This window comes from Calonectris borealis, chromosome 1, assembly GCF_964195595.1.
Source record: "Calonectris borealis chromosome 1, bCalBor7.hap1.2, whole genome shotgun sequence".
In the NCBI taxonomy this organism is placed as follows: Eukaryota; Metazoa; Chordata; class Aves; order Procellariiformes; family Procellariidae; genus Calonectris; species Calonectris borealis.
In genome coordinates, this window is record NC_134312.1 from 146,419,783 (window position 1) to 146,446,546 (window position 26,764).

A 26,764-nucleotide genomic window follows, 5' to 3' on the forward strand; every position below is an offset into this window, starting at 1 on the left:
ATGACAGTGACCAACGAATCAAATCAACATTAAGTAGACAACTGATGCTTCTAAATAGAATTAATGAATTTTTTCTAATAAATTAGAAAATTCTAATTTATTAAATTCTAATAAATCAGAAAAAAATCTGATTAATTTATTCTGATTAATTCCCATTAAAATTTGAACAATTTATTTGATGAGAGCTTTGGTAAGGAGTTTAAAATCATAAGTAATTTAGGAGCCTACATCCTAACTGCACTAGGCACCTTTGAAAAAAAAGACCTGTTGCCTTTTTTTTTATATAAATTGGAGTTTATTTTAGGACTCCCTGTGAAAGGCTAATGCTAAATGATGAAGAAGTGTGGCTGGGTGGTTCTCGAGGCAATCAATTGTAAACTGTCCTAGATTACATCTGAACATGGAGTGTTTCCCTCCCTAGGATCAAGGTAAGCAATGCAGATGCATCCTGACTGCGTGATGTGCTAAGACGTAGGTGCGTACATTCCCTTCATCTTCTACTAACTCAGTTTGAAAGAAATCAGTGTATGTGGTGCAGGGAGAGAGTCATGATATGTGCCATTTTTCATGTCACTGAGCTAAACAAACCAGTGTTTTATTCATAAGGCAGGTTCTCTCTTCCCTTGGACTTTTATTAGCCCTTCTGTACATCTTTTCCAGTTTTAGTTTTTGAGGAAAGGTGTCCAGAACTTCACAGAGTATTTTAGATGAAATTATAGCTGGGATCTTGTGCAGTGGCACTGCTACTTCTGTCACCTGCTGCATGCTAGGATTACAGTAGTATCTTTCACATATGTGCTTCACTAGTAACTCATAGTACTCTTGCAACCACCCAAAATACCCAGCTTCATCTTCCACGCTTCCTACCAACTGATCAGCTAACATTGTTGTCGTTCTTAGTCCCTAGGCGCGTGACTTTCCACTTCTGTGTTCCCCAATTTCAAACTGCTTCATCCTCTTTGACTGAAAGGAGACCTTAATTAAGTAGGAGTAACTGGAGTGTGTCCCGAACATATGACAGTCAAAGAAATTCTAGCCTTATGAAAGGCAGGGGCTAATTTCCTACATTTTTCAATATAATTTGTATTTGTCATTACTGGAAATGCCCAAATGACAGTACATTTTGTAGTCATTTGAAGAATATTCCCGCAAAGGAAAGTCAACCAATTCTGAAAACACAAAGTATGTAGAATAAATTCTTGTACTCCAAAAAATAGCACTATTACCTACTGATATTTTTAAAATCAATTTTAATTCAATTAGCCTTCTAGAATTCATGGCCTCAGGTAAAGGTTTTGAAACAATAGCTCTAAGCAGTGACTCTTCACGTATTTCAGATGGCTTGTGAATGATCAGCAAATTACTTTTTTGAAATGGTAACATTAACCATAAACCACAAGCTTTTTAAAGCCTAGGTAGGGCAGCCATGTTACTGAAAATATGAGTTAGTGTGACATGAAGACACTAGATGTTTCTGTCATGTTTACGAGCACGGAACCAGGATTTAAAGCCTGCATGCCTGCACATACAAATGCATGTATAATAAGGTAGGAAAGCTAAATCCTTTGTATTTGTATTTAGTTATTATATTATCAGGGACTCACTTTATGAATCCATTTGGAATATTTCTACCATGTCATGTTATTCTAATAATAACATGTACATCAATAATTGTAGGAAAGGCCTTTTCTAAGCATAAAATAAATAACTCCACTGGGGAACAGACTCAAAGAAAGTAAATTCTTTTATTAGTGTAAATGCATTTGTTACGGTTAGTTGTAAAAGATAACCCATCAACCGTGTTTTTCAAATGCATCCATTCCATCATTATGACCACATTTCTAAGAGCTTTTTTCCCAGTATAGCATCAGATGTTTTAATGTGCTCAGCATCCAGCAGCTTCTACTCTGAAAGTGAGCTGCTGGATTTGGGACCACGTAGAAAAGCTGGCCACATAGGAATGAATTCTTTGTGAGATGGACCTGGACAAATGTAAAAGAGATAATGTGAAACTAGGTTACATCCTGAAGTACAAATCACACATACATTTCGTTTCCGAGTTTGAGATTCGGTCTACTTTTTTTGTTGTTGGTTTATATAATTAATGATTTGGTAATTCTGTTTCCGCTAGTAGCTGATAATGGCAATTCTACTTAGAAAAAGATACAAACTTCTTATAGTCATCACAGAAACTAGCTAATTGTGTAGAAAAAGTATCTGTTTGCATAAATAGGAACAGAATCAAAACTTATTATAGCACACTAAGGTGGATGCATTTTTAGCTTGTCCACTGATATATATTGCCACGCAATATGGTTTTAGGTACATTTTTCTCATCTAGCAGAATTTGAACTATTTACAGGTTACTATTTACAGGTTTTGTACCATGTCGAAAATGTGATATTTGGTTATGAGCAGAGCAATTTTGTCTACATACTGTGAATAAAATCAGATCATTTAATAGTGAAACAAACATTCTTAAAATTTAAACTGCTAGAAGAATTTATCTGTGGCTTGAACAGATATTTTAAAGTTAAATATTTCCTTCTTTACTGGCATGATCTGTGCTCTGTGTATGAGAGGTGATAACCTAACCAACTTTGCAGTTGGTGTGAATAGTGCGACTTCGTGATTTGTTTGAGATTATGTCGCTCTTGCAACAGTTGTCAGAGTTCAGCTTTTCCTGATCAAATCACCCTAGAAACCTGTCATGCCGTCTTTCTGCAATACATATTATAACCCCAGAGAGTCCAGAGACTCTCCAGCATGCTGCCATGCGGAGCAGCAGCCTCGCCAGGGACAGGGCAGACAGTGATCCGTCAGAAATACGGACATAAAGCCAGCAGCTACTTCCTTGCACCGCAGCAAGACCCTGCACGTCAGGCGAGCCGCGTTGGCTGTCTGGAGGCTTGCATGGCAGTTGCGTGGTAGCAGCAGCCAGCTGGGCGGCAGCAATTTGTCCCTGGGCACGGCAGCAAGTCCAAGAACTGCGCTGTCAGCAACTGACCCAAAATGCAGGGCTACAGATGTAGATGAGAGCAGTGGAGAGGCTGCACGAGGAGCTATGGAATTGGAGGTCCCAATTTGAGGAGACAGACGTAACTGAGTGGAGAATCGTTCTGCAGGGGATTTATAGTTCTGTCTCCTGCCGTAGACCAGAAATGTATGTAATTGTTGTGTTATGCTGAAAAGGGGAAATGCACCACTTTAATTGGGGTTTTAACCAATTCAAAAATGTTTCAACATGTAAAAAACACTGACATAAAATGTGAATAGTGTTGCAGTTGGAAAATAAGGTCAAGAATATTACCCCTACCAATCAACATAAATTGGAAAGAACACAGTTCTGACTTTGAGCTCCAAACTAATTTAAATTTCACAAAGACTAAATATATGGATCATCTTCAAACAATGTTTTCACTTGGAATACTGTATCTCTTGTGTTTATTTGCTAACTTCCCAACTATAAAATAGATATTTTAGCTATGTAATTCATTGCTGTGTCATTTGCTTCAAAGGCATTTTACCTCTGCTTCACAAAAATCTGATTTTTTCATGTTCTTATTCATGCTATGCATATACAAGTATCGAAAGGTAATAATTAGACGCATCTGCTTACATTTGCAAGGAGCAGATGTTAGACAAATTAAAGTGAACATAACTATCACTCAGCATCATTAAAGAAGCGACCCTATAATAATTTCTGAACTTTGACAGGCAGTTAAATATTCTATATTGGCATATTTATGCTATTTGCAAAAATCTCATGTATAAAATTATCTTCATATGCAGTTGAATCAAAAATGAATTGTGTAAGTGTTCCAGGTCACAATTTCTACTTCCTTTCTCCCTAAGTTGTCAGCAATGCTTATTAACACCACAGGACAACCACATCAGCTCATGAACAATGGAGCAGAGTCCTAAATGGCTTAATAGCGCACTCCAAGAAGGTGAGGACATGAGCGTGGTGTTACGAAGTTAGACGAAGAGTCCCTCTTTCTAGGTCTCCTGTTTGCAACCGTGAGCAATAGTGAAGGCTCAAGAAGAGTATAAAAGTAGGATGAGACTAAACTGTGGTATTTCTTTGATATTCTCCCAGCATCAAACTATGAAACTGCTCAGGGGCTTCCTGGGACCTCTCCATATTTTTGGTGTCAAGCAGTGAGTGAGAACTGCCCAGTTTAAACATGCACATCCATACACATGTGCATGAAAATAGAGTATCCTTTCATTCGTTTTGAGCCCGACATCTGGTAATTTCTTTTACTGCTCTGTTTCTTACAAGCGAGGAGCTGTGAATAGCTGTTGGCCTCCTCCACAAGATTATTACAGATATCTGCAGTGTATCGCTTAATTGCTTCTTTTCTAGGCAGAAAAGTTCTTGCGTGTTTAGTCTGTCTTGATATGGGAGACGTTCTGTGCCTTTCGTTCCCCTTGCTGCAGTTCCTGGTACCTTGTTATGCTCTCTCCTGTTAGGGACGGGGACCAGAACTGCACGCTGTATTCAATATGTAAGTAAATTAAAATGATGCAGCGCAATGATTTTTCCTTTTTTCTATTTCTTTTCCAAACAGTCTTAACATTCTGTTTGCTTATTTTGACTTTACAGAATATTGAACTGATCTCTTCCTAAAGCCACCGATTAATATCGGAACATTTTTTTTCCTGAGTGGTCGTAGTTAGCTTAGAACCTGCCACTTGGCCCATAGTTAGGACTGGTTTTTCCCCATATGCATTACTTTGCATCAGCATTGAATTTTATCTGTTTTATCACTCAGGCATTCAGAATGCTCATGTCCTTCTGCACCTCCTCACACTCACATCTTTCGTTTTTACTATTCTGGGAAATGTTGTAGCAAATATAAGTACCTTAATGTGCATCCCCTGTCTATGCCGTTTATGAGGATGATGACCAGAATGGAGTCCTGCACAGATCCCCATTCAGGTCTGCAAGTGACCTCTGCTATTGTGAAAACTGACTGCTAGGCTCTGTTGTTTGTTTCTTGTCTTATACCTGGTCATCAATTCATGGCAGGAACTACTTTCTTGTTCTACGAGGCTTTGTTTAACACCATTTGATGATTTATAATAAGTGTTTATGCCTTTAGCAAATCATTGCTTATGTGGTTTTGGCTTGCTTCTCTATGTTTTATCTTCTTATCTATTTTTTCTCCTTTGGATGTGAATTCTTATTTTTGAAGTACATCTTTTTACTTTTAATAAAATTGTTTACCCAAAATTTTAAACATTCTGGGTTTTGTTTGTTTGTTACTCAACAGTTATTTTTAATATACAGAAGTTCATGTTATCATGACTGTAAGCAATCTTTTCTCCAACTTGGAAACGAGCTGCCTCGTTGTTATACAATTTACTTTTTGAAATTAAATACTATTTTTATGTCATTTTAGACTTTTCCCGGTTTTAAAAGATCACCTCCCAATTCCATCAGGGTTATGGAGCAGTTGTTCTGTCACAGCATTTTGACCCGTGACTTGCACATTGCTCAGTACCAAGTCAAGAGAGTCTTGCCTTGTTTCAGCTTTCACCAAAAGCTCCTCCATGAATCAGTCATTTGTGGTGTCATTTAGTCTCTGCATCACACCCCAACCTGACATTTACCCAGTCTGTGTGGGGGTGATTGAAGTTTCTGATTACTAATTTGTTTTTTTGCTGTCTCTTAAATCTCTCTTGGCACCTCACTGACACCATTGTCATCCTGATCAGGCAGTGACAATTTATTTCTAATACTTATGTAGGCCTGCCGTCTTAATCCATAGAGATAATGTGTAACATTCAGTACAGTTAACTATCTGATGCAAAGCTTTCGTTAACATACAGTACATCCTTCTTTTTCTTGCCTATGTAGTTTGTTTTATGTTACAGGTTTTCACTGACTGCTTTCCTTCCATCGAGTCTCTGATGCTCGTATTAGGTCAATATTCTCACTTAAAACTAGGTATCCTAGTTCCCTCGTCTTATTTAAAAACTTAGAGCATTTCAATAGTAGCATATATGCATTTGATCTGGTTGCATATTTTTCTATGCTATCTTTAAATGGTATTTTTAGGTGCAGAATGAGCTTAACTTGTGTCCTAAATTAATTTTACCAGCTTCTGCCTTATTTTTTTCTCAAGGATATAAAGCTTTTTTAATTTCACCTGTCTGTGATTCATCCCCCAAGCCAGTTTTTCTTCTGCACTTGTTGGCTTTCCTATAGTCTTTAATTCAATCCCCTTGTCTGGTAGCCTTCCTGGTTTTTAGTTCCAGCAGCTTTACCTGAATCCTATTTTTGCTGTACAGACTTTGTACAAAGTTTGTCCGGTTCCTGATGGATCCAAACCCTTCATCCCTACGCTGTTGTCTGAAGGACTGATTCTCCAGCAAGCATGAAAAAGCACTGCCGGAGCAAGAGCAGAGGTAGATGATCAAGGATATAATTTTCGTATTAGAGGAGGCCATCTGATTATCATAACTGAGGTGCTCTGCAGAACACTAACCTCTGGCTGAAAGCAATGGTATATAATGTAGCTTGCTCGTCCTCCTTTACTCCGCCACATTTTGTTCACCCAAAGGCCTCGTGGGGAAAATGTTTTCGTGCCTCTTAAATGCACTTTGCCTTCTGAGGTATTTGACAATAGTAGATGAATTAGGTAGGTAATTGAGCAGTTGTTATAGGCTGTACCTGCGGTAGGGAAGACTCCGGTTCTTTAAATAACTGGTCTGTGTCTTTACTTCTGAATTCAAGGACCTCCTTTGAAATCAGTGTGTCCACCTAGCACAGATTTATATGAGTAATTTTGCTGCAGGAGAAGCATTACATACATCAAAGTAACTGTCTAGTGAGGGAAAATCACTTTCTGTGAGGGAGGTATATAAACCGAGTTTTAAATTCTCAGTGTTTTCACCAAACTTCCAAGGAAATAAAAATACTTGCCTTCGGTCCTTCCAGTTGGTACCACACTAGGAGGAATGTCGCAATACACGAGTAGCTCCTTCTACATTCAGTTACTTGAAGCAAACATACAGTAAAATACATTCACAGTTTTTTATCTTTGCGGGTATCTTGTATTGCACATACGCATTGATGTCGGAAAATAGCCTGCAATAGCCTGAAGGAAAGTATTGTTACTGTATGTAGACCATAGAACTGTAGAATCACAGAATGGTGTGGGTCGGAAGGGACCTTAAAGACCATCTAGTTCCAACCCCACTGCCATGGGCAGGGACACCTTTCACTAGACCAGCGTGCTCAAAGCCTCTTCCAGCCTTGAACACTTCCAGGGATGGGGCATCCACAACTTCTCTGGGCAACCTGTTGCGGTGTCTCACCACCCTCACAGTAAAGAATTTCTTCCTAGTATCTCTTTCAGTTTAAAACTGTTACATCCTCGTCCCATCACTACACTCCCTGATAAAGAGTCCCTCCCCATCTTCCCTCTAGGCCCCCTTTAAGTACTGAAAGGCCGCAATAAGGTCTCCCCAGAGCCTTCTCTTCTCCAGGCTGAACAACCCCAACTCTCTCAGCCTTTCCTCATAGGAGAGGCATTCCATCCCCCTGATCATCTTTGTGGCCCTCCTCTGGACCCGCTCCAACAGGTCCATGTCTTTCCTGTGCTGGGGGCCCCAGAGCTGGACGCAGGACTCCAGGTGGGGTCTCACCAGAGCAGAGTAGAGAGGCAGAATCACCCCCCTGGACCTGCTGGCCACGCTGCTTTTGATGCAGGGTATGGTTGCCCTTCTGGGTTGTGAGCGCACATTGCTGGCTCATGTCCAGCTTTTCATCCACCAGTACCCCCAAGTCCTTCTCCGCAGGGAGAGGATGGAGTGCTCTCCATCCACTCATCGCCCAGCCTGTATCCGTGTTTGGGATTGCCCCAACCCATGTGCAGGACCTTGCACTTGGCCTTGTTGTACTTCAAGAGGTTTGCACAAAGGGGAAAGTAGCTAACACATTATCCACTACAGGATCAGTTTTGCTGTAAGTATCCTCAGTAGATACAAACCCCTGGGAGTGCTGTCATCAGAGAGCTCCGCTTTAAAAAATCTGGCTACCGAAACTGGAAGCTTTTGAAGATTTCTGACTAAACACGTGTTTTATGTCAGTTGTTTAGACCGTCCTGTTTGTGGCTTCAGGAGTTGGGGAGTGATGCATTTTGAAACCCTCCTCATTTTTCTTTATGCAGTGATGCATTTTGATTCCCTGATTCTAAAAACCATTAGCAGGTCTTTGCAGGGCGTTCAGGTCACCTGCAGGAGAGGAGACACTCCCTCAGCAAGACATTTCCCTTTAACATCACTCACAGCCTAATTTTTTAAAGGGCACTGGCAGAGGACACACTCTTTTCCACTTCTTTTGCAATTCTTTGTACAGCAAGAGGAGTATCACGTATGCTTGTAAAGTTTCCTCTTGGATGCAGCGTTTGGCTTTTTTTACCCATTTATTTATTTGTTTTGCGCTTTACCAAGTTTTATGAGGGTAGCTGTGGCATGTGATGGGTTTATCCTACCCGCAGTAATGAGTTTTTAGCAAATGCATTGTTTTCCTTTTGACTTAGCATGCATCCCAGTTTTGTTCCTGCAAGAAGTAAAGTTGGATTTAGCATTACTGATAGAGTGAAAGGGCGAAGTGAGGGAAGCTGGCAGCATAAGTAACGTGTCTGGAGGGAAGGGAATAGGCTGCGCAGGGCAGTTCACTGATCACCTTTCCGACTCTCTGCCATTGCAGAGAAATCTCCTCTAGTTTATTTCCTTACTCAAAAATGAAACATAATATCCTGGTCCCAATGAACTGCCCGTTTGCATATAAAGAGCCACAGTTGCTGTGGACATCTGTCATGGTGTCCGTAGTGGCGGGGGCTCCCCATGGAGGGCAGCAGGGCAGGGCCCGGCAGCCAGGAGCCTTCCCACCCCCAGCCAGGAGGGACGGGCACCTCTCTGGGGACGGGGACAGGCTGAGGCCAGGCCGGGACATGGGCCTGTGGGCTTGGCTTGGTGGGACCCATGGCAGGCAGGGCAGGGCTGTGGGGAGCTGGAGGCCGGCCCTGCTGTGGTGTTGCTGGGGCAGGGGCTGACAGCCCCGGGGGGCGGACATGGGTTCCTGGGCTGTGGGCAGGGTGAAGGGAGCCCTGAGGGGGCTGACATGGGGTCCTGGGCTGTGGGCAGAGTTGGGGGAGCCCCAGGGGACCAGCAGGGCCGGCAAGGTCTGATGGTGCCCTCCAGGCCTGGCACACTCAAATGGCGTGTGCCGCGATATTGAAAAATACGTGGATCATGTTTCAAGTAACGTATTTTAAAAGCATTTCATGGTCAATATGTTCTCACTCTCTTTCTCAAAGGGCATTTTGTTCATGGTGTCTGTCCTGAGTGGGATTTCCTGTAAGAGTATCTGGTGGTTCAGATAATCACAGACAGCAAGTAGAAATTTGAGCATCAGCCTCGCTGCTCTGCTACCAGTGAGATTGGCTGGCTCCCAGAGTCAGCAAATGAATAGGTTTGGAGGTGAGAAAATTTAAAAAGTTCTCCCCAGAGTGGAGTAAATATTCCTTTTTTTAACCAAAAAGTGTGGATGTGAACAGATACGTATTTCAGTTTTCATTCAAGGGCATGTTTCCCTTAGCTCTCTGTTCCTAAATACAGTTTTATTTTTTAACTCTGGAGTGGTTAAAAAAAATCATACGAGTTCTGGAGTGCCTTTAAAAAGGTCTTTTACAATTTTATGGTGACAAAAAGACTGTGGACTTTTCAATCTGATATACGGGTTTATTGGAAATTATTTTGGATGGTTTTCATGTTTAATCATAGCAAGTAAGAGGGGCGTGGAGCTGTGTATTTATGGTCACAGTATTTAAAACATGGGTGTATGCCCAGCTATGGAGGCTCTTAACTACGTTCAACCCCGCTGTCCTGGAGCGCCTTGCAGACACTAAAAGAATTATGCGTGCCATAGTCTAAGAAATAGGAAGACCTGAACAAATATGACAAATAATATCAACTTATAGGGCTTTCTTTTAGTTTTGTTTTTCCTTCCAGATTTTTATTGATAATTCAAGTAATGTCAAAGAGAGAAATAAGTTTGTATATTTATTGCAAGAACAAAGTAGAAGTGTGAGAAGTCCTTCATTCTCTAAAATCGATACCTGATAGATCCCAAATTTTTAGCCTCTGTTCATATCTCATAACTGAAAAAAAAAAACCCATCGCTTTAAGATTTTAGGGCACTAGCTCGTTTCTCCAACTCACTCGTGGCACATCCCGCTACTGTGTAGGAGGCACAATCCATTAGTTGTCAGTTCCCATCTCTCTAAGGTCAGCTGCCTCAATCGTGGGAACCAGCTGACAGCTGATAGAAGTTGATTTTTTTCTTTCCTGTAGGTTGTTAGCAGGATTTCAATTAGTGCAATTAAATGTACCTGTTTTCTTGAGGTCCTGTCAGTTCTAAAATAAACAAACTTGTGTTTCATGAAGCAAGTTCAGTGCCTCACTGAGCCTGGGATTATTTTTCTTTCTTACAAGTCTTTTTTTTTAAGGCGGGGTTTTTTCTGACTTGGTCTCTTCCAGAATTTTCAAGTATAACATCTAAACATTTGACATTTCTATTGCTCTTTTTTAGGAGGGCTCCATCAGATGTTGAATTTTATGTTGTATCTGTCCATCATCAAGTGGATTTTGATTGCAATTTGCCACATAATATTTGGACAGATCTTCAGGAGTGTGGTGAAAGACCATACTTCTTTTAGACAGTTTTCTGCCACCAGATCAGAGAGTATGATACCCTTGATGTGTAAAGGTGTATGTTTTTCTTTGATCAGTCCTTTGGGAATAGAAACTCCTGATTACTGAGAAGCCTATGGTGTTGTAATATCTGTGATACTCTGAATCAGAGAAGGAATATTTAAGTATTTTCCCCCCCACCCCCATCTGTCAAGGATTAAATAGCCCAGACTGACTTCTTATTGTCCTGATTTATGTCCCTGAACTGAAATATTTTTAGGAACTTCCTTCTGTCTCTGTATTTGCCTACCAAAGCTCAGCCCAAGCATTTGCTTCCTTGTCAGCTGGTGTCCTCTGATGTTCGGATGAGAGAACACCCCAAGAGCGTGAAGGCGTCCCCGTCAGATTGTTGTGGGCAGAGGAACACATAAAGAGAAAAGCCAATACCCAGCTTTTGAAGAGGAAGCTCCCATGGCCATGGCAGGACGGTGCGGTGGGGCAGTACCCACCGAGGGCACCTGGCTGCTCCCTTCATTCCTGTTGAGAAGCTTCTCTTCTGTTGCAGTGACCACCACCTGTCCCCGAAAAGCTGGGGAGAAGCTGCTTTGGCCAGTTGCTATGTCAACCGTGCTCCCTTTGCCTGCAGAAAGCAGAGCACTGGTTGGTATGGCAACCCTCCTCGGAGCACCCAGAGTTGCTCGGTGGGGGACAGGCTCTTTGGAGAAGGCACTGTGGTTGCGGTGGAGACAGAAACTCTTGAGCCAGAGGGTATGAGAGGGCAGGAAAGACCCATGCAATCATACATTTATTTGGAAAACTTTATTTTGCAGCATCAAATGGTTTCTTGGAGGCTAAATATTTCCTTATATCTATTTATAACATCATCCTTGTGTGTTTCAGTAGAAGAGGAAAAAAATCATGGTAATTTGGTAGAAAGGATACCAAGACAACATGGATATATGGAGGGTCACAGTGAAATCAGTGTAATTGAGCTGCTTTAGCATTGCATTTTCTTAACAGAAGAGTATGTTAGCCACATGCTTGGGAAAACATGTGCCATGTTTTCAACCGGTCATTATTATGGGGTTTTTGAGTGGTGCCAGAGGGAAGCCTGGATCGGGATCTTATAGGTGAGATGAATCTTGAGTGTAACAGCAGGTAGACCAAGAAACATTACAGAAAGGTGCTTTGGTGGGGTAGGGTGTGTGTGTCTGTGTGCATGCACAAATCTTCACTCAGGCTGCTCATGAACTACATCTAACACCAGAGAGGTTCTAATGAGACGGTTTGCTTGTAAAAGACTTAGCAGAAGAATAGACTTTAGTGATTTTCTCCATTCACTGACAGTTAAATAAGTAATGTATAGTTTAGACGTTCAGCAAATCAAAATGTCAACAGGTAAATTGTAAATTTTTCTCTAATAAATCTTTTCTTTAATAAGTTGCTGAAGCTTTTAGAAAATTTTGAATGCTAAGAAAAATGTTTAAGTGGTCATCTCACACGATTGACTAGTATTGCTGGTAAATTCTGACTTCCTAAGGTTAGCGTTTCTGAATATGTCTTTATTATATTCATATTTAACTATGTGAATTAATGTGTGCATGAATCTATTTCTCAGGTCTCTTCTGTGGATAGTAGGGGGACAGATTTACAGCTATATTGTCAAAGCGTAGGATTCATGAGTTTGCCTTTGCAACTCACTTTGGGCTTATTGGGAACAATGTAACTCAATCATCAACGCTTCAGGAATAGCTCCTTATACTACAGCAGCCTTATCTAATTTTTGAAATTATGTGGAAAGTGTGGGAAGGGACCTTGAAGTTTTACGGAGACAAGGCATGGATTTTCAACACATCTGTTTATCCACTGAATGAGTATTTACTTATTAACTCATCAAAAATAAATAATCCAAAAGCCGATGGTAATAATCACATTTGTCTGTTGGTCAAGAAAACCAGGATGTGAATTTACATTCAAATGCAGATCTAAGACAGGAATCTGCATTTCAAGTAGATACAAGGCTGTCCTCCCAAGCAGTGGAATAACTCTTTTTTGCATTACTTTTTCCAATATTTCCAGTAATTTTCAGTATATTTATTTATTTTGCATGAATCATTTCTTTTTATTAAGTGTCATATTAACAGTATTCCATCATAATTATTAATTATAGTGTTCTATCTAGCAGTCATTTTGAAGAAACACAACATTTTCCAGCTAATGGAAAACTTTAACATCCTTGATACATAACACACTAAGACTGTAAACAGTGATAGTCAATTTTAGAGCATTATTGCTGCTATAAGGCTGCTAATTTTATTTTGATGAACAAACTATATTTAAAAAATTTTCTTTCCTTTTTATTGAGTGCAGGAGAGAAAAGCTAAAGATAACAAACCCTGTAATAGAAAACAAATTATTGTTTGCTTTTAAGATTACAGCATATTAATATTTATTGTTCATTAGTCCTATAGTCAGTGCATTAGGTACTGTACAGTAGCATATCATAATACTTTCTGCCTGGCTTTATAGTTAAATCATAGTTGTGCTTCCTACATGGTATGTTCAGTCATGTAGAAATCACGTATAGAATATCATGTAGAAATCACTTTAAAGTTTCTTTGTACGTGGTTAGCACCATATAATATTTGTGAGTCTCTGTAATTCTTGCCTAAGATGTTTTGAAATCACAGATAATACACACGAAGAATACAGATATATTATGCTCTATTTAAGTTGCGATATAGGCCTCTTTACCACTGTATCTAAATTCCTTCCCAAATATTATCTACTATTTGAGTTTTTTCTTTTATTTTTTTTTCCCCAGGGAAAACACACCTTTCTGTGTGCCTTTCTTTACATTGGTGGCATTGCTGCAGTGCTAGAAAATCAAGGATGCTCGTCACTGTTCTTTATCCTTGTTGGATGTTCCATGGTCTTTGAATACACAAAAGAAAGCTCATGTTGCCTGTGCAGTCCGGCTTTTCCCATTTTGAGAACATTTCTCCTGTGCTTCAGAAGCACGGTGTTTGTCTTTCTGTCAGGGCTTTGAGTGATTTTGTTACCATTCTTGACCTGAAGCATCTATTACTGTGAGGAACTGGAGAGGGGGAAGGAGGACCTTGGATATGGCATGGTATTGTGTGGGAAAAAAATATGATTTATGGAGGCCTTTGCTGCTGAGGAAATTGTCGGCTGCTCTGTGCGGTAGTTAGAATTTCCTAAAGCTGGCAGCTCTGTGTCATCTTTGACATATAATAGCACCCTAATACAGTAGCTGTAGCGGGATTAATCTCTTCTTGCTTTAGACATCTACCCTCTTGACCTCTACATCAGAGCTAGTCATCATAAGCTCCCCTGGAGGAAGGTAGCCCTTAATAAACTTTGTAGGCTGCTTACCTGGGGGTAGAAGGTCAATTTTCTCATTTTACCTAGTCCGTTTTTCCCAGTCCACACTCAAACCGTTTTTGCATTTTCCTCTGGAGTATAGAAAAGGGGAAAACTTCCTTTACAGGTACAAAGCCTAGCAAATTAGCTAATCAAAGAATGAGAGCTGACATCCTCATGGGTTTTAATAAGCTTAGTTTCTGCTGGTGGTGAGAGCCGCCCTACAGAACTGGCCTTTCTTGCTCATTTTATCGCTCCTTGCATGACCAAGCAGTTTCAGTGCAGTTCTATACGAGTTTGCTGCTGCGATTTGCTTTCAGCTTATCAGAAAAAGTGTGATGATGAACAAGCATGGTTCATATTCATTCTTTCTGTCCCGTCATCTTCAGAGCAGGTCAGGCTGACAGAGCACAAATGTACAGTGATCCTTCAAGGTGTGTGGTAGCACACATGCTTTCTTGGGCACTTTATTTCTGCCATGTCTGTTGTTCAAAGTGGGGTTTGAACAACAAAGTGTTGTTCAAAGGCAGATGTGTCAGTGCATCTGCATAGTATATTGCCATTGCAGAAGATGCTGCGTGAGCATTTTCCTTAGTAGATACCAAGCGAAGAACTGGGAATGAGCTGATATTTTGCATGCAATAATGTACTTTTTTTTTTAAAATAACTTTCATCACTTTCAATACCTGCAAGTACAGTCATATACATTAGCAGACGTATAGCTAGAGTTTTTTATTTAAAGTTAAGATGAAATAAGAAGTGAAAGTTAATTGAGAAAGCACTAATGAAATTTGTGCCTTAGAGGATGTATTTTGGAAGTTTGTCTTTCAGTCAAGACACTGAAAATTCTTAATGTTTGCTGGATGTTGCTGTTTCTATGTGCAATTTGAAAACTTTTTTCTCTGTTGTTCCCTGCCATAGTAAATTTTAGTTAAATAAACAAATAAAATGACAGGCTATTACTGCTTGTGTTGTTACATATGTTTTACTTAGCTCGTTAATTACTCTATTCGTTAGCTGTTAACATGTATTTTATCTCAAGCCAAAGGAAAAAGGAGCCTAGCCTAAAGCTCTCTTCTGCTCAAATGTACTGCTTCTCTTACATTTTACGGCTAGCTGGTTCACTTCTTTCAATGCTGTGCTGTGCCAGCCCATCTCTTTATTTCTGTTTTGCATTATTTTATGCATATATTGTGCATTTATACATAGTGAGCTTTTGGTGTACTGCTCATGTGTCCACAGCTTTTATAATCCCCAATTTCTTCACATTGATGTGCAAACCGTTATAGAAGCCAAGCACATCGGAAATTTTGAACGTTGATAGAAACAAGCTCTAAGTAAGGTGAAACGGAGCTGGTAGAGGATATTCATTCTAATGCATCAGTGTCAGAAAATTGGTTGCAGAGAATATGAGGAGAGATGTGGTCTTCCTGATGTGCTAATGGGAGTGAGGCAACTGCACCCAGTGTAGCATGTACCCCATTCAGCGATGAGCAGGGACGATTAGTCCCACCGAAGAAAGCTTCCGACCAAAAGGTCGGAGCACGTTCTCCTGAGCAGTCGTGTTGGATTTGAGTTTTGAAGAATGAGCTTCCTTCCAGGCAGTTCCACACGGGCTCCTTTCTCCCATCACCGCGGCCTTTTGTTTTCAAAGGTCTCCTATTAGTTTCCTAAAATGGGAACAGCTTGTCCTTGATATCTATAATGATTTATTTTTCTGAGCAATTAAAATTGATTTCTTAAAGCTATAGCAGCTCCCTCATTAAAGAGAATGAATCACTGAATAAAAAAGACAAAGGCTCTGAGTGTGAAAGGCATGCTCAAGTTTCATGTGATTTCAAGGAAAGGCTGTAGGGCTTGAGAGAAGCAGAGCAGGATCAGTGTCTGAAATTGCGTTGTCTCCACACAAAACCCATTACAAGAATGGACTGTTCCCAACAGCTGTACTTGGAAAGCCTGAGCATCCTTTTCCCAAACAAGCAGCAAGCCTGAGGGGTTTTGCATCACCAGCTTGTAGAACCAGATGCAAATGCAGGTATCCTGTGGCTTGCACACCTGCCGCTAAATATTTAAATGTGTTCGGAGAGCACATAAATTTCTCAGTGTTTTGTGAAGAGTTTCATGAAGAGTTTTATCATTTAGAGCACTTCTGTAATTTGAAAATCAGAGTTTTAATGGCCTGTACTTACCGTCTCATTTTTTTTCATTGGTAAATACGGCAATATTATGAGACCTAAACCCAGTGTTTTCTTTAATTGTAAACATTAATTTCCATATATGAGAAAGTATTATTTTCAGATGTTCACTTTTTTTATTTCATGCATAAAAACAGGCTTTCTAAAAATGAAAATGTCCTTCCACTCTTTGACAGTTATGAGGGAGAGAAAAGACAAAAGTTTTTCTTTCTAACAGGAAATTTGCTATTTTGTGTGATTTTTTTTCTTTTCGATTTTGTTGTCTTAACTTTAAAATGTTCCTGTATTTTATTTTTTTTAATAGTACCATGAAGCTAATGAATGAGGCTTATTGTCTAAGACTTTCAAAGTGTTTCAATATAGCGTTATTACAACATGACCAAGTCAAGTTAGCAAATTCTGAAATGAAATAAAGAATTTTAAAATGGATGTTTTAGACTTCTGTATCCATTTTTAGGCTCTTGTGTTAGTGGTCACTTATAAGGTTCTTAGCAGACATCATGAACCTTAACTGACAAAGTTATAAAAACCAAATATTGACATTAGTAGGATTTTGCTGCAATTTACTGTTCTTCTAAGTACCAGTGTAGCCTGTTGATGAGAAAATCTTTACGTCACTGCAAGATGCAGTCTCACACAAAGGCATATGTATAGACAACATCTTTGCAGCTTATTTTTCACATACAATTTTACATACTACTTCAAGATACTGTGAATGATTTTCCGTTCATCTATCAGTTTTAAAAATGGGGAAGATGGCGGTATTTACCTATTACCCCATGTATCATTCCACAAACAACATAATTTTCAGTAGTTGTCAGGGAGACTAAATGAAAGAAATGGAGGAGCAGGATAAAATATACCAATAATAGCTGAATTTCTTAAGATTTGAAATGCTCCCTTAGACTGGAGTGATACTTGAATTATTAGAATTATTTAATAAGTGATAGAAGTACTTGATGTTTTTATTAAGCTTTTTTTTTCTAAAAAATATTTAAAATTAAATTAAGTCAACAGCAACATAAGTTAGTGACAGGGGAAAAAATATTTTTCTAGTTATGCCAAGTACGATTGACTGTTGTGCTTTTGTTTTTTTCCTCACCAGGATTACACTTTGACTATGTATTTTCAACAGTACTGGAGAGATAAGAGGTTGGCTTACGCTGGCATACCTCTCAACCTGACGCTTGATAACCGAGTGGCAGATCAACTCTGGGTGCCTGACACTTACTTCTTAAATGACAAGAAATCATTTGTGCATGGCGTTACCGTGAAGAATCGAATGATTCGCCTTCACCCGGATGGAACGGTGCTTTACGGCCTCAGGTCTGTACTTCCATGATGAAGATTTAATCACTGTTGTTATGTATTCTTGATATTTGCTTCCCGGTACAGGGTTATGACAAACTTTGGGTAGTGTATTATGTAACCCTCCCTGTAACTCCGAAAGATGCCCGTAGAAAACAAATGACACACTCGATATTCCTTAATTTTGCCAGAAGCGCCTTCAGTCAGGTTTTATGTGTTTCTGTAGAGCCACCACGTCTGGAAAGCCCGGTGGCTATAGGAAGCAGAAAGGCAAGCATTAATTGTAAACCTGAAAATTCTGTCCAAAAAAACAGGCGGTAAGATTGAACGTGGGTGCTTATGTTGTCTCTTGACGTGTCTGTAGTCTATAATAAAGAAAAAGCCGCAAGCAGCCGTGGTTGAATGGAGTCAGCCACAGTCAAGACCATGACTATGGGTACCTTCGGTGATTTCTTCAAACAGGGATCAGCACTGCAATGTGGTATATTTCAAACCAGAGGTACAAAGTGACCTTACATTATCCTACTTTCTACGTATTTTAGGCTGTGTTTTCTTTGTTTTCTGTCATAGCTTTTATGGTTAGGAATGCTGAAAAATCATTCCCTTAATAAACATAATTACACCAGCACAGATCTTAATGGAAGACTCAGTAGTATCAAAAAGTTGCTTTCTTTGGACAGGTTACACCATTTGCTCCAGTGGTTTAAACTGTACCAGCAAAACAAGTCTTTGTCAGTGAAAGCTCCATTTCCATCATCAGAAGTTTCTTGTATTTTTAAGCATAGATAATACTCAAGATTGCTGCACATACGTAGTGCAGGATAAAGAGTCCCTAGTATAAAAATGAATGAGATCTGAAAAGTGATGCAGATGGATTATATGACTAGTTTACCTGCTTTTGTTTTTTATCAACAGTTGAACTTTTTACCTGACTTCAGTCTTGGCCTCTCACCTCTTCAACTCCTATTACATATCATGTATGGACTATAATTGGATGAATCTTCCTAGACAAAACAAAGACATACTCAGCCTATTATGAAACTTGAAAGAAGTTTGGGATGTTCAGGAAATGTTGTCTCTATAATTAACGTGTTTTTAGCAAAAGGAGGCTTTCATCTCGCATGCTTATTGACCCAATATGGAACACTGCAGGTTTAGGATTCTTTCCACAAGTAGTTAAATGTCAAAAAATGATGCAAGATATTTTTGTTTCCTTTATCTCAAGAACCATCCCCACAAGCAATGTAATAAAAAAGCAATAGAGATTAGAACTCTTGTGATCATAATAATGTATAGAAGTCTTTCTGTTACACTCTAAAAACATTTGGAGTCATTCAGGTGAGGATTATCTGTCATAAAACAGTGTATTTGAATATATTAGCTGCTGCTTCTGCAAAACGTAAATGTCCACAAGTAGATTGGATTTCACTTGATAGAGTATTTGTTTAGCAGGGATTTCACCAGTGGCTCATGTGTGGCACACTTCTTTCCATTCCCTTTCCTCTGAAAGCATGCAATATCCAGAGTCTCATATCCATGGGGTGAAGCAGCTGAGTTACTTAATGAAGGATAACTGTCTGAAATTAAATCTTGGCAAAATACAGGACATTGTGATCAGAAAGAAGAAAATATCTGAGCCTTAACTCCATTGATTTAAAGACTTGAGCTTTGTGTTGCTCTGCCTGTCTTCTTGTCTTGTGGCTTCAGAGCATCCCGATGGCATTGGCCTCAAGCCGCAGTCTGCAGACAGTGATTCATCCCGTGGGCTGAGACCAGAACCTGGAGTTTTATGTGCCACAAAACACAGGGTCACTGAGAATAATAAGGGAAATTTTGGAGGGTTGCAGCCCATTATAGAACATCCATGGTGCAAAGCAGTTCCTCAAAAAATATGTAACGAAAGTGATCCCGAGGCCACACTGGCTCTGTGTTCTCTTCTGAACAATGTAGAATTTATCATAGTTTTGAAAGACCTGACCTCCAGTTATCCAAGGTTTCTCTCTACTTCAGAGAAAGAAGTTTGCTACCGCAGCAAAAGTCTATGAGAGTGGGGGAATGGGACAGAAGCTTTTTGAAGTTCAACCCATTTCTGGGGAATTTTTTTCTTTGGGCAAGATACTGACCTTGTTCAGAACAATATACAAGACATATGATGGTACAACAGCTTTTTTCATAATACGCCAAAAAAGAAATAATGACATTATAGACTGGGGATCAAAAATAGAGTCTTTCCGACTGCTTGTGTGTTTGCCATATATAGACCTCTTCTTCTCGGGCAGTACAATGCTAAATGTTATAAATAAATAGAATGGAGGAATATACGTATTTTATCTGAAAGGACTCACATAGTTATCACCTGTATATAAAACATGAATGTTTGCAAGGTGAAAAGGTTAGTTGTGATCGGTCAGACAAGGCAACTGCACTTATTTCTGTTCTTTTTTGGATGAATGTATTTCTGTATCAAGGTGAAAAGAGGATCAAATTAGCCATCAGGACTGTGACCTAGTCACATAAGAAGTATTTATATTGCTTAGACTGATTTATATGGTAAACTTTTGGGGGACAGAAAATATCCTTCTGTCAGCTGTTTGTGCAGCACCCCCCAGCACATCACAGGTGGGGTTCCTATGCAATATAGCAATATAATCAAAGGCAATCAGCCCAGTAATAAAGTAGCAGAGAAGGGTAAGACAAGCTATATCCAGAGGACAGATAACTGGAGTAGGGAATTTTAAACAATTAAAAATATTTCCTTTGTGTATTGCTTTCACCCAAAATGTATGTGTATCTGTGTACCGCTTTATCTTTGTCTGGCTCGTAATTGTTTCTCTGTCGCTGCTGTGATGATGAGTTCTTGAAACGTTGTTGTCCTGCTGTGTCACGCAGCATCCCATCCCATAAAAAATAAACCTGCTCTTCTTGGGAGTGTGCACAAGCCTGAGCAATTAACATTTGATTTTGGTGAGCATTTGTGCAAGTTAAATTTGGTTGCTTGGACATTCATTCAGGAGGGACCTCTGAGCACTCAGGTTTGCCAGCTGCATAATTTTTGATAATTCTGTCAAATTAATCATTTGTAAGTGCATGTTTTCTGTATTTAAAGCTAGTTATACAACATAATAGTAAAGATCCTGGTACCACACTCCCGCTTGTATCAGCTTAGCTCATGTGGATTCTGCTGCAGGATCTTAAATGAGCCCTATGCTAGCGTAGGTGAATGTACTGAAGCATGGGATAGAAACCTCATAGCAGCAATGCCCAAGTGTGCCTGCTTGTTTTACTTTGAGCACAGTTACCAATTGACTCAGGAGCAAGATCATTTGGTTGCACAATCCGTATGGCTTTGTAAAGCTGATCAGTGCTAAGACCTTGTAATGTAAAATGTTCATCAATGATCACAGTTTTAAGACAAAGTTTTCTCCTCTAAGACCCTAGGCTAGTCCTAGTTTTATATGCTTAGCTAGAGCTGCTAGTAGACATCATATTGAGGAGACATTCATCTCCATAATTAATAGCCCTGTGTCTAGCACCTTGCTTGGGGGTCCAGAAGGGCACTTGCAAAGGTTGACTGCAGAGAAGACATAGAATCATAGAATCATAGAATCATAGAATCATACAGGTTGGAAAAGACCTCTAAGATCATCGTGTCCAACCGTCAACCCAACACCACCATGCCCACTACACCATGTCCCTAAGGGCCTCATCTACACGTCTTTTAAATACCTCCAGGGATGGTGACTCCACCACTTCCCTGGGCAGCCTGTTCCAAGGCCTGACCACTCTTTCAGTAAAGAAATTTTTCCTAATGTTCAATCTAAACCTCCCTTGGCGCAACTTGAGGCCATTTCCTCTCGTCCTAAACTGCAGAGCAGCTGAGGAATTGCTGTTTGTAAACTATTCCTGCCCACTGGGACATGTGTTAACAGAGGAACTAGAACATCTCCCAGCAGGCAGCTGGAGGAAGGTTGACCTAAGCATCCTCCTGTGATACAGTACTTGGTACCTGAAAGCCTACGGGACTAACAGAAGGGCATTCAGAGTGAACAGCAGTGGCAGAGACATGATTGTGCCATAGAGAAGGCTGGGAAAGACAAAGATCAACTGTGTGCCTTTCTCACTGGCTCCTGGTAGGAACGCAAGTGAGAAGATATGCTGAGTAACAGATCCTCGAGCTTTTTCCTCTCCTAGCTCATCCATTGCCTTGTGCTCATACAACTGTCTCTCCCTGTGCAAAGACGTAATATTTTCTTGCAAAAGCACCTTCTCAGTCAGAGAAGGGTAGCCTCTGTTGTCCTATGGGATAGTTGTAATGGTCTTAATCCCTTCCTTTGGATATTATGTCGTTATCTATCTGAAATAACCTATAAGCTAAGGATAAGCATTCTTTCGTTCCTTTTCTGGGAAATTGGATAGGACGTTCACAATAACTACAGGAGGTTTTTTTTAGTGTGAAAGAGTTGAAGAAAGGCACCTAACTACTTTTCTCTTCTTGAAATGTTGCCCCTGAATTTTAAAGTAAAAGTAGTTTACCAGATTAGAAGACTGTAACTTCAGAAGGTTAAGGGATTAAAGAGAAAGCTTCAAAGTGGAGAAAACACATGGACAAAGCCTTAACATTGAGGGTTCTAGCTTTTAGAGGTACATTTAAGGCATTTCCCCTTTTGTATTATTAACATAAATTATCAGCAGAATATTACTTGTTTCGGAACTAACTGTGTACAAGGTCCATCTCTTCTTTATATCAGAGAAGGATCAGTAAGGAATGGACCTAGTCAGGCCCAGAAGGTAATTTAAATGTGAAATTTATATGAAGCCATTATAAAGAAAATGATGCATAATAATGTACATACTCTTGATGAAGGCTGTGATTCAGCAAAACACTGAAATACACTGAAGATTAATCATGAGAATATGGTTATATCTGTCTAAAAGTTAATACAAGTATATAAATCCATTAATTTAAAGATAAAGTGCCAATGCTGTGTGAAGCTGTTAATAAAATTGTTTTGGTTGTGCATGTGTATTGTTGACACTCCTATATGGAAGATATGCAAGGGCTTGATGAAAAATGCAGATTCATCAATAGTGAAGTGTTTTGCAAATTAATCCTTAGTATGCTAAATTGCCTGCATTGGAAATAGAGAAGCAAAAATACATTGTTATTTGGGGAGAAAATTTAAAATTCAATATGGTACTTCATTACAAAATCCTCTTTAATTTACTTTTGAAAACTAGAGAAATATACTCAACTTTGAAATTAAGCATTTTGCTGAACTTAGGACATTGTTTCAACATTTCAGGTTTTTTCTAGAGCTGCCGCAAAACCAAGGAATCAGTTATTCACACAGCTCTTAATAATTTTGACATTTGACTTTTTTCACTTCACATTTTCTGATATAGAGTCATATTTTTTAATCTCAGCAAATGTTTGTGTAATATTTGCATATGTGGATAGGTCCACTGAACCCCAAAGGGACTGGTTGCATAAGGGTAAGTCACAGTGAGTTGCTCCATTGCAGTCAGTGTAACCGCTGTTGTATTAAGCTGCTGGTCCATGTAAAACTGTGGACCAGATTCTCAATTATTGTAAGCTATTCTTCAGAGAGTCCTCACTTTGAAAAATAAACAACACCACCAACAAAACCTGGATTACTGGCTGTACAGTAATTCTATTTGATGTTTGTATTTCAGAATCACAACCACTGCAGCTTGTATGATGGACTTGAGAAGATATCCATTAGATGAACAAAACTGTACTCTGGAAATAGAAAGCTGTATGTACATATGAAAATGCAAAACCTAGTTCAGATATGGGGCAGTTTTTCTTTTATATTTACACTGGTGTCTATAAACACTATGTGAGTCATGTAGTTATCACTCTTTGCATTTTTTGTTTGTTTGTTTATTTGACTTATTACTTTATTATTGACTTAGAAAAATGTAGGGGGTCGTCCATTTCTAGATGGATGGATACATCCTAGAAAAATGGATTTAGGACAGAATGAAGTCATTTATTGCTCCAACCTGACTTGGCAGAGGCAGTGACTGGATGCTTATCTTCAACACAAGAGAATGAATGTTCATATTTTAATCAGATTTATTGTCAAGAGAGCAAACACTGTGATACCATTTTCTTTCATTAGGCTTTATTATGCATGGATGGTCTTGCTGCAGGACCCCCCTGGGCTTTCAGATCAGCCCCATTTATGATTTGCAATTGTGTTCCAAACAGAACCAGATTTTCTCTTCCACCTAGTCATGTCCTAGGATTGCAATATTCAGATGTATATTTGCGCTTCAAGAGTTCCTGCTTCTTTTCTGCTACTGGCTGGAGATTGTGGGCCATATACAGAAAATACTAGTATATATATTCTATATTCAGCTGTAGTCCTACAGAAGCTAGTGGAAATGGTGCGACTCACACTTTTTGGTGTGAGTGGAAAAGATCTGCCCCAATTATGTTTGTCTGTATTCATTGAATAATCCACCTTCTTCTGGTGCTTATCAGCATAAATATACACTTGGTTTCCATGCTAAATGCGTATGGTGTCTTAAATCATGCTAATCTGCAATTTTGCAGATTATTGGGTAGCATTTTCTGTCTTGTTGGGGCCATTAATCCTTATGTGAATCTTATGAGAGTGATAACAAAAAAAAAAAAAGGAAAGAAAAGAGACTATTTTGCCTCAAATTCCCGTGCAAACTGTAATGGCATGGCTCTTTAGGACACCTTCCTGTAGGCATACAGAACAAAATACCATACACCACTCCAGCTGTTCTGGTTCTTTTCATTGTCTCCAATGACAAACTGCGTGTACTGTGTTTGAAGCTACATTTGAGTCTGCTGTTATTTCTGACTTACTCTCCTGCTTTGCCTACAGATGGCTACACAACCGATGACATAGAGTTCTACTGGAGGGGTGGAGATAACGCGGTCACTGGCGTGGAGAGGATTGAGCTTCCTCAGTTCTCCATCGTGGAATATAGACTGGTGTCAAAGAATGTTGTCTTTGCCACAGGCAAGTATTGTCATTTGCGTATGTAGTATTTAATTTCCTTGTGCATGACAATTACTGTTTTATTAATCATAATTAATCATTATTAATCATAATTATATATAGTCTGTGTTGTGTGTTTGGCTAAAGAAATTATTTACTTGATAAAGCCTGGAGGCAGGGGTCCATGAAATAGCATTTCTTGTTTATCTTTCTGGGTTTTTTTGTGTGTGTGTGTGATGATGCTTAACCAGATACCTAAATATCTATGATCTAAATAAATATGAAGTCATTCGCCTCTGAATCATCAGTTTAAATGTAGCCTACAGGGTTACTGATCATACATAAGTATGTTTTGGCATACTAGGTCAAAAAGCCATGGTTTTTATGAACACCTCCCCGCAACTTTTCAGTGCATGTTTGTTTTGTTGTTGTATAGTGAATGAAAATGTCTTTTATATCTTGATTCGCACTGATGGGTATATAGTACTGTATACATAGCCCGGGCTTTTGTCATTATTGTCAAGATGCTAAAATTAAATCCCTGGCTTTTCTCCTTGTTTCCTTGAAGATGTAAATAAAAGTTACCGGTAACTGACAGCATTGGATGTCTTCAGGTGACAGAGGACAATGTTGATTTACATGTTTAATATTAGACACCAGCACAGGAATATGTTGTTATGTGTGGCAAGACCAAAGCAACACAGAAAGCCATCAGCAAGTGTGGGGCTACTATTTGGGACCTCCAGATTTTCAGTACTCTTCAGACCACAGGAGTGTGCTGTTCCGTCTGTCCCAGTGCACTAGAACAAATGAAGCTCAGCTCTATTCTGTTTGTAAGCATCACTTCACCCACTCTTTGGACAGAGCATCTGTTTCAAAGTACACAGAAACACAAGTTGTATTTCAGAACAAACTGTAAATATTGCTGGGATTGAAATTAATATGAGGGGGTTTGCCAACTGCTGCTGTTCTTGTTTATCATTGTGAATGGAAGGGTGGGGGTTTTTTCAAGAGAAATCAATACTCTCGTCCTATGTCCCTCCGTTCTGCAGCCAGTGTCACCTTTGGCAGCCAGAGCTTACCTGCCCCTGCACAAGACTGGATATACTTTTGTGGAATGGCTCTTTGGGCAACAATGAGAATACAGAGAACTCACCTGTGAAGTTTTTCTGACAGTCCAAAGCCACCTTTTAGTTCCGTATGAAATATTTCAGTATAGACATCATTTAGTAATTTAGGGATGAGAGAGATTTGTTAAATTCAGGAAAAAGAGAAATTCTAAGAGCTGTAAGGCAAATATGAGAGAGAACGAAAACTAGGAGTAGACATTTATATGACTGACCAAATATTCAGAATCCTAACAGTTCTTTCAAAAAAAACTTGTGGAAGGAGTAAAAAAAGTCTCACACTTTAGGGTTTAAGACAGCTTGACATTAGCGAGTAGCATGAGACAGTCACAGAGAACAGATTACTCCATGTTTCTTGTACCATTTTCTGAAGCATATAATTTGTGTCACTGATGAAGACACGATACTGCATTTACTATTATTTTGGTACAGGACATTATGAAAATGCTTGATTAATTATGAAATTCTGTGACAAGTATTTCCATGCAGGGGAAGCATCACATTTGTTTCTCAAAACCACATATTTAATTGTAAATCCGAAGCATGCTAGTGAATCTGACGGATAAAGTCAGCACACTCTTTTCAAATTTCTTCTCAAGACCCTACTTTTTTATGGTCCTACTAATTAAGGCCAGTTTCTACATTTTTGCGGAAAATAAGTCAGGCATGCTTTTTTTTTTTTTTTTTAGCTTAGAGGTTATTGAAGTCTCAAGGGAAAATATTAGTTCTTTGAGCGCAGTATATCAGTGAACATTTCAGACATTTCAGTACTTTGATTGTATAAAACTAAAAGAAGACTTCAGAGTCCTGCCATAAACAGCTTTTAGAGTAGTTATTTCTCCTGTCTTCCATGAGGAACAGTGCTGTATAATCTTGTGTAACTTATGCAAATGGAAAAATCTGTTCCCATAGTTACTAATGAGAAGCAATGGTAAGCACAAGAAAACCCCATAGATAATGACATGAAGCTGTGCAGGGCTGCAAGAATACTGGAGGAACTGCATGCATGTTGAAGCATAGTTAAAATGATCTTGCCAAA

The 26,764-nt window shown here is 39.3% G+C and overlaps 1 protein-coding gene across 1 annotated transcript in view; it reads left to right on the forward strand.

Moving 5' to 3' along the window:
• Window positions 1–26,764, forward strand: part of GABRB3 (gamma-aminobutyric acid type A receptor subunit beta3) — a 111,004-nt gene that overhangs the window by 62,734 nt on the left and 21,506 nt on the right. The window contains exons 4-6 of the mRNA XM_075134917.1: window positions 17,395–17,615; window positions 23,292–23,374; window positions 24,482–24,619. Coding sequence (XP_074991018.1) covers window positions 17,395–17,615; window positions 23,292–23,374; window positions 24,482–24,619 — 442 coding nt within the window. The remainder of the gene's footprint in view (window positions 1–17,394; window positions 17,616–23,291; window positions 23,375–24,481; window positions 24,620–26,764) is intronic.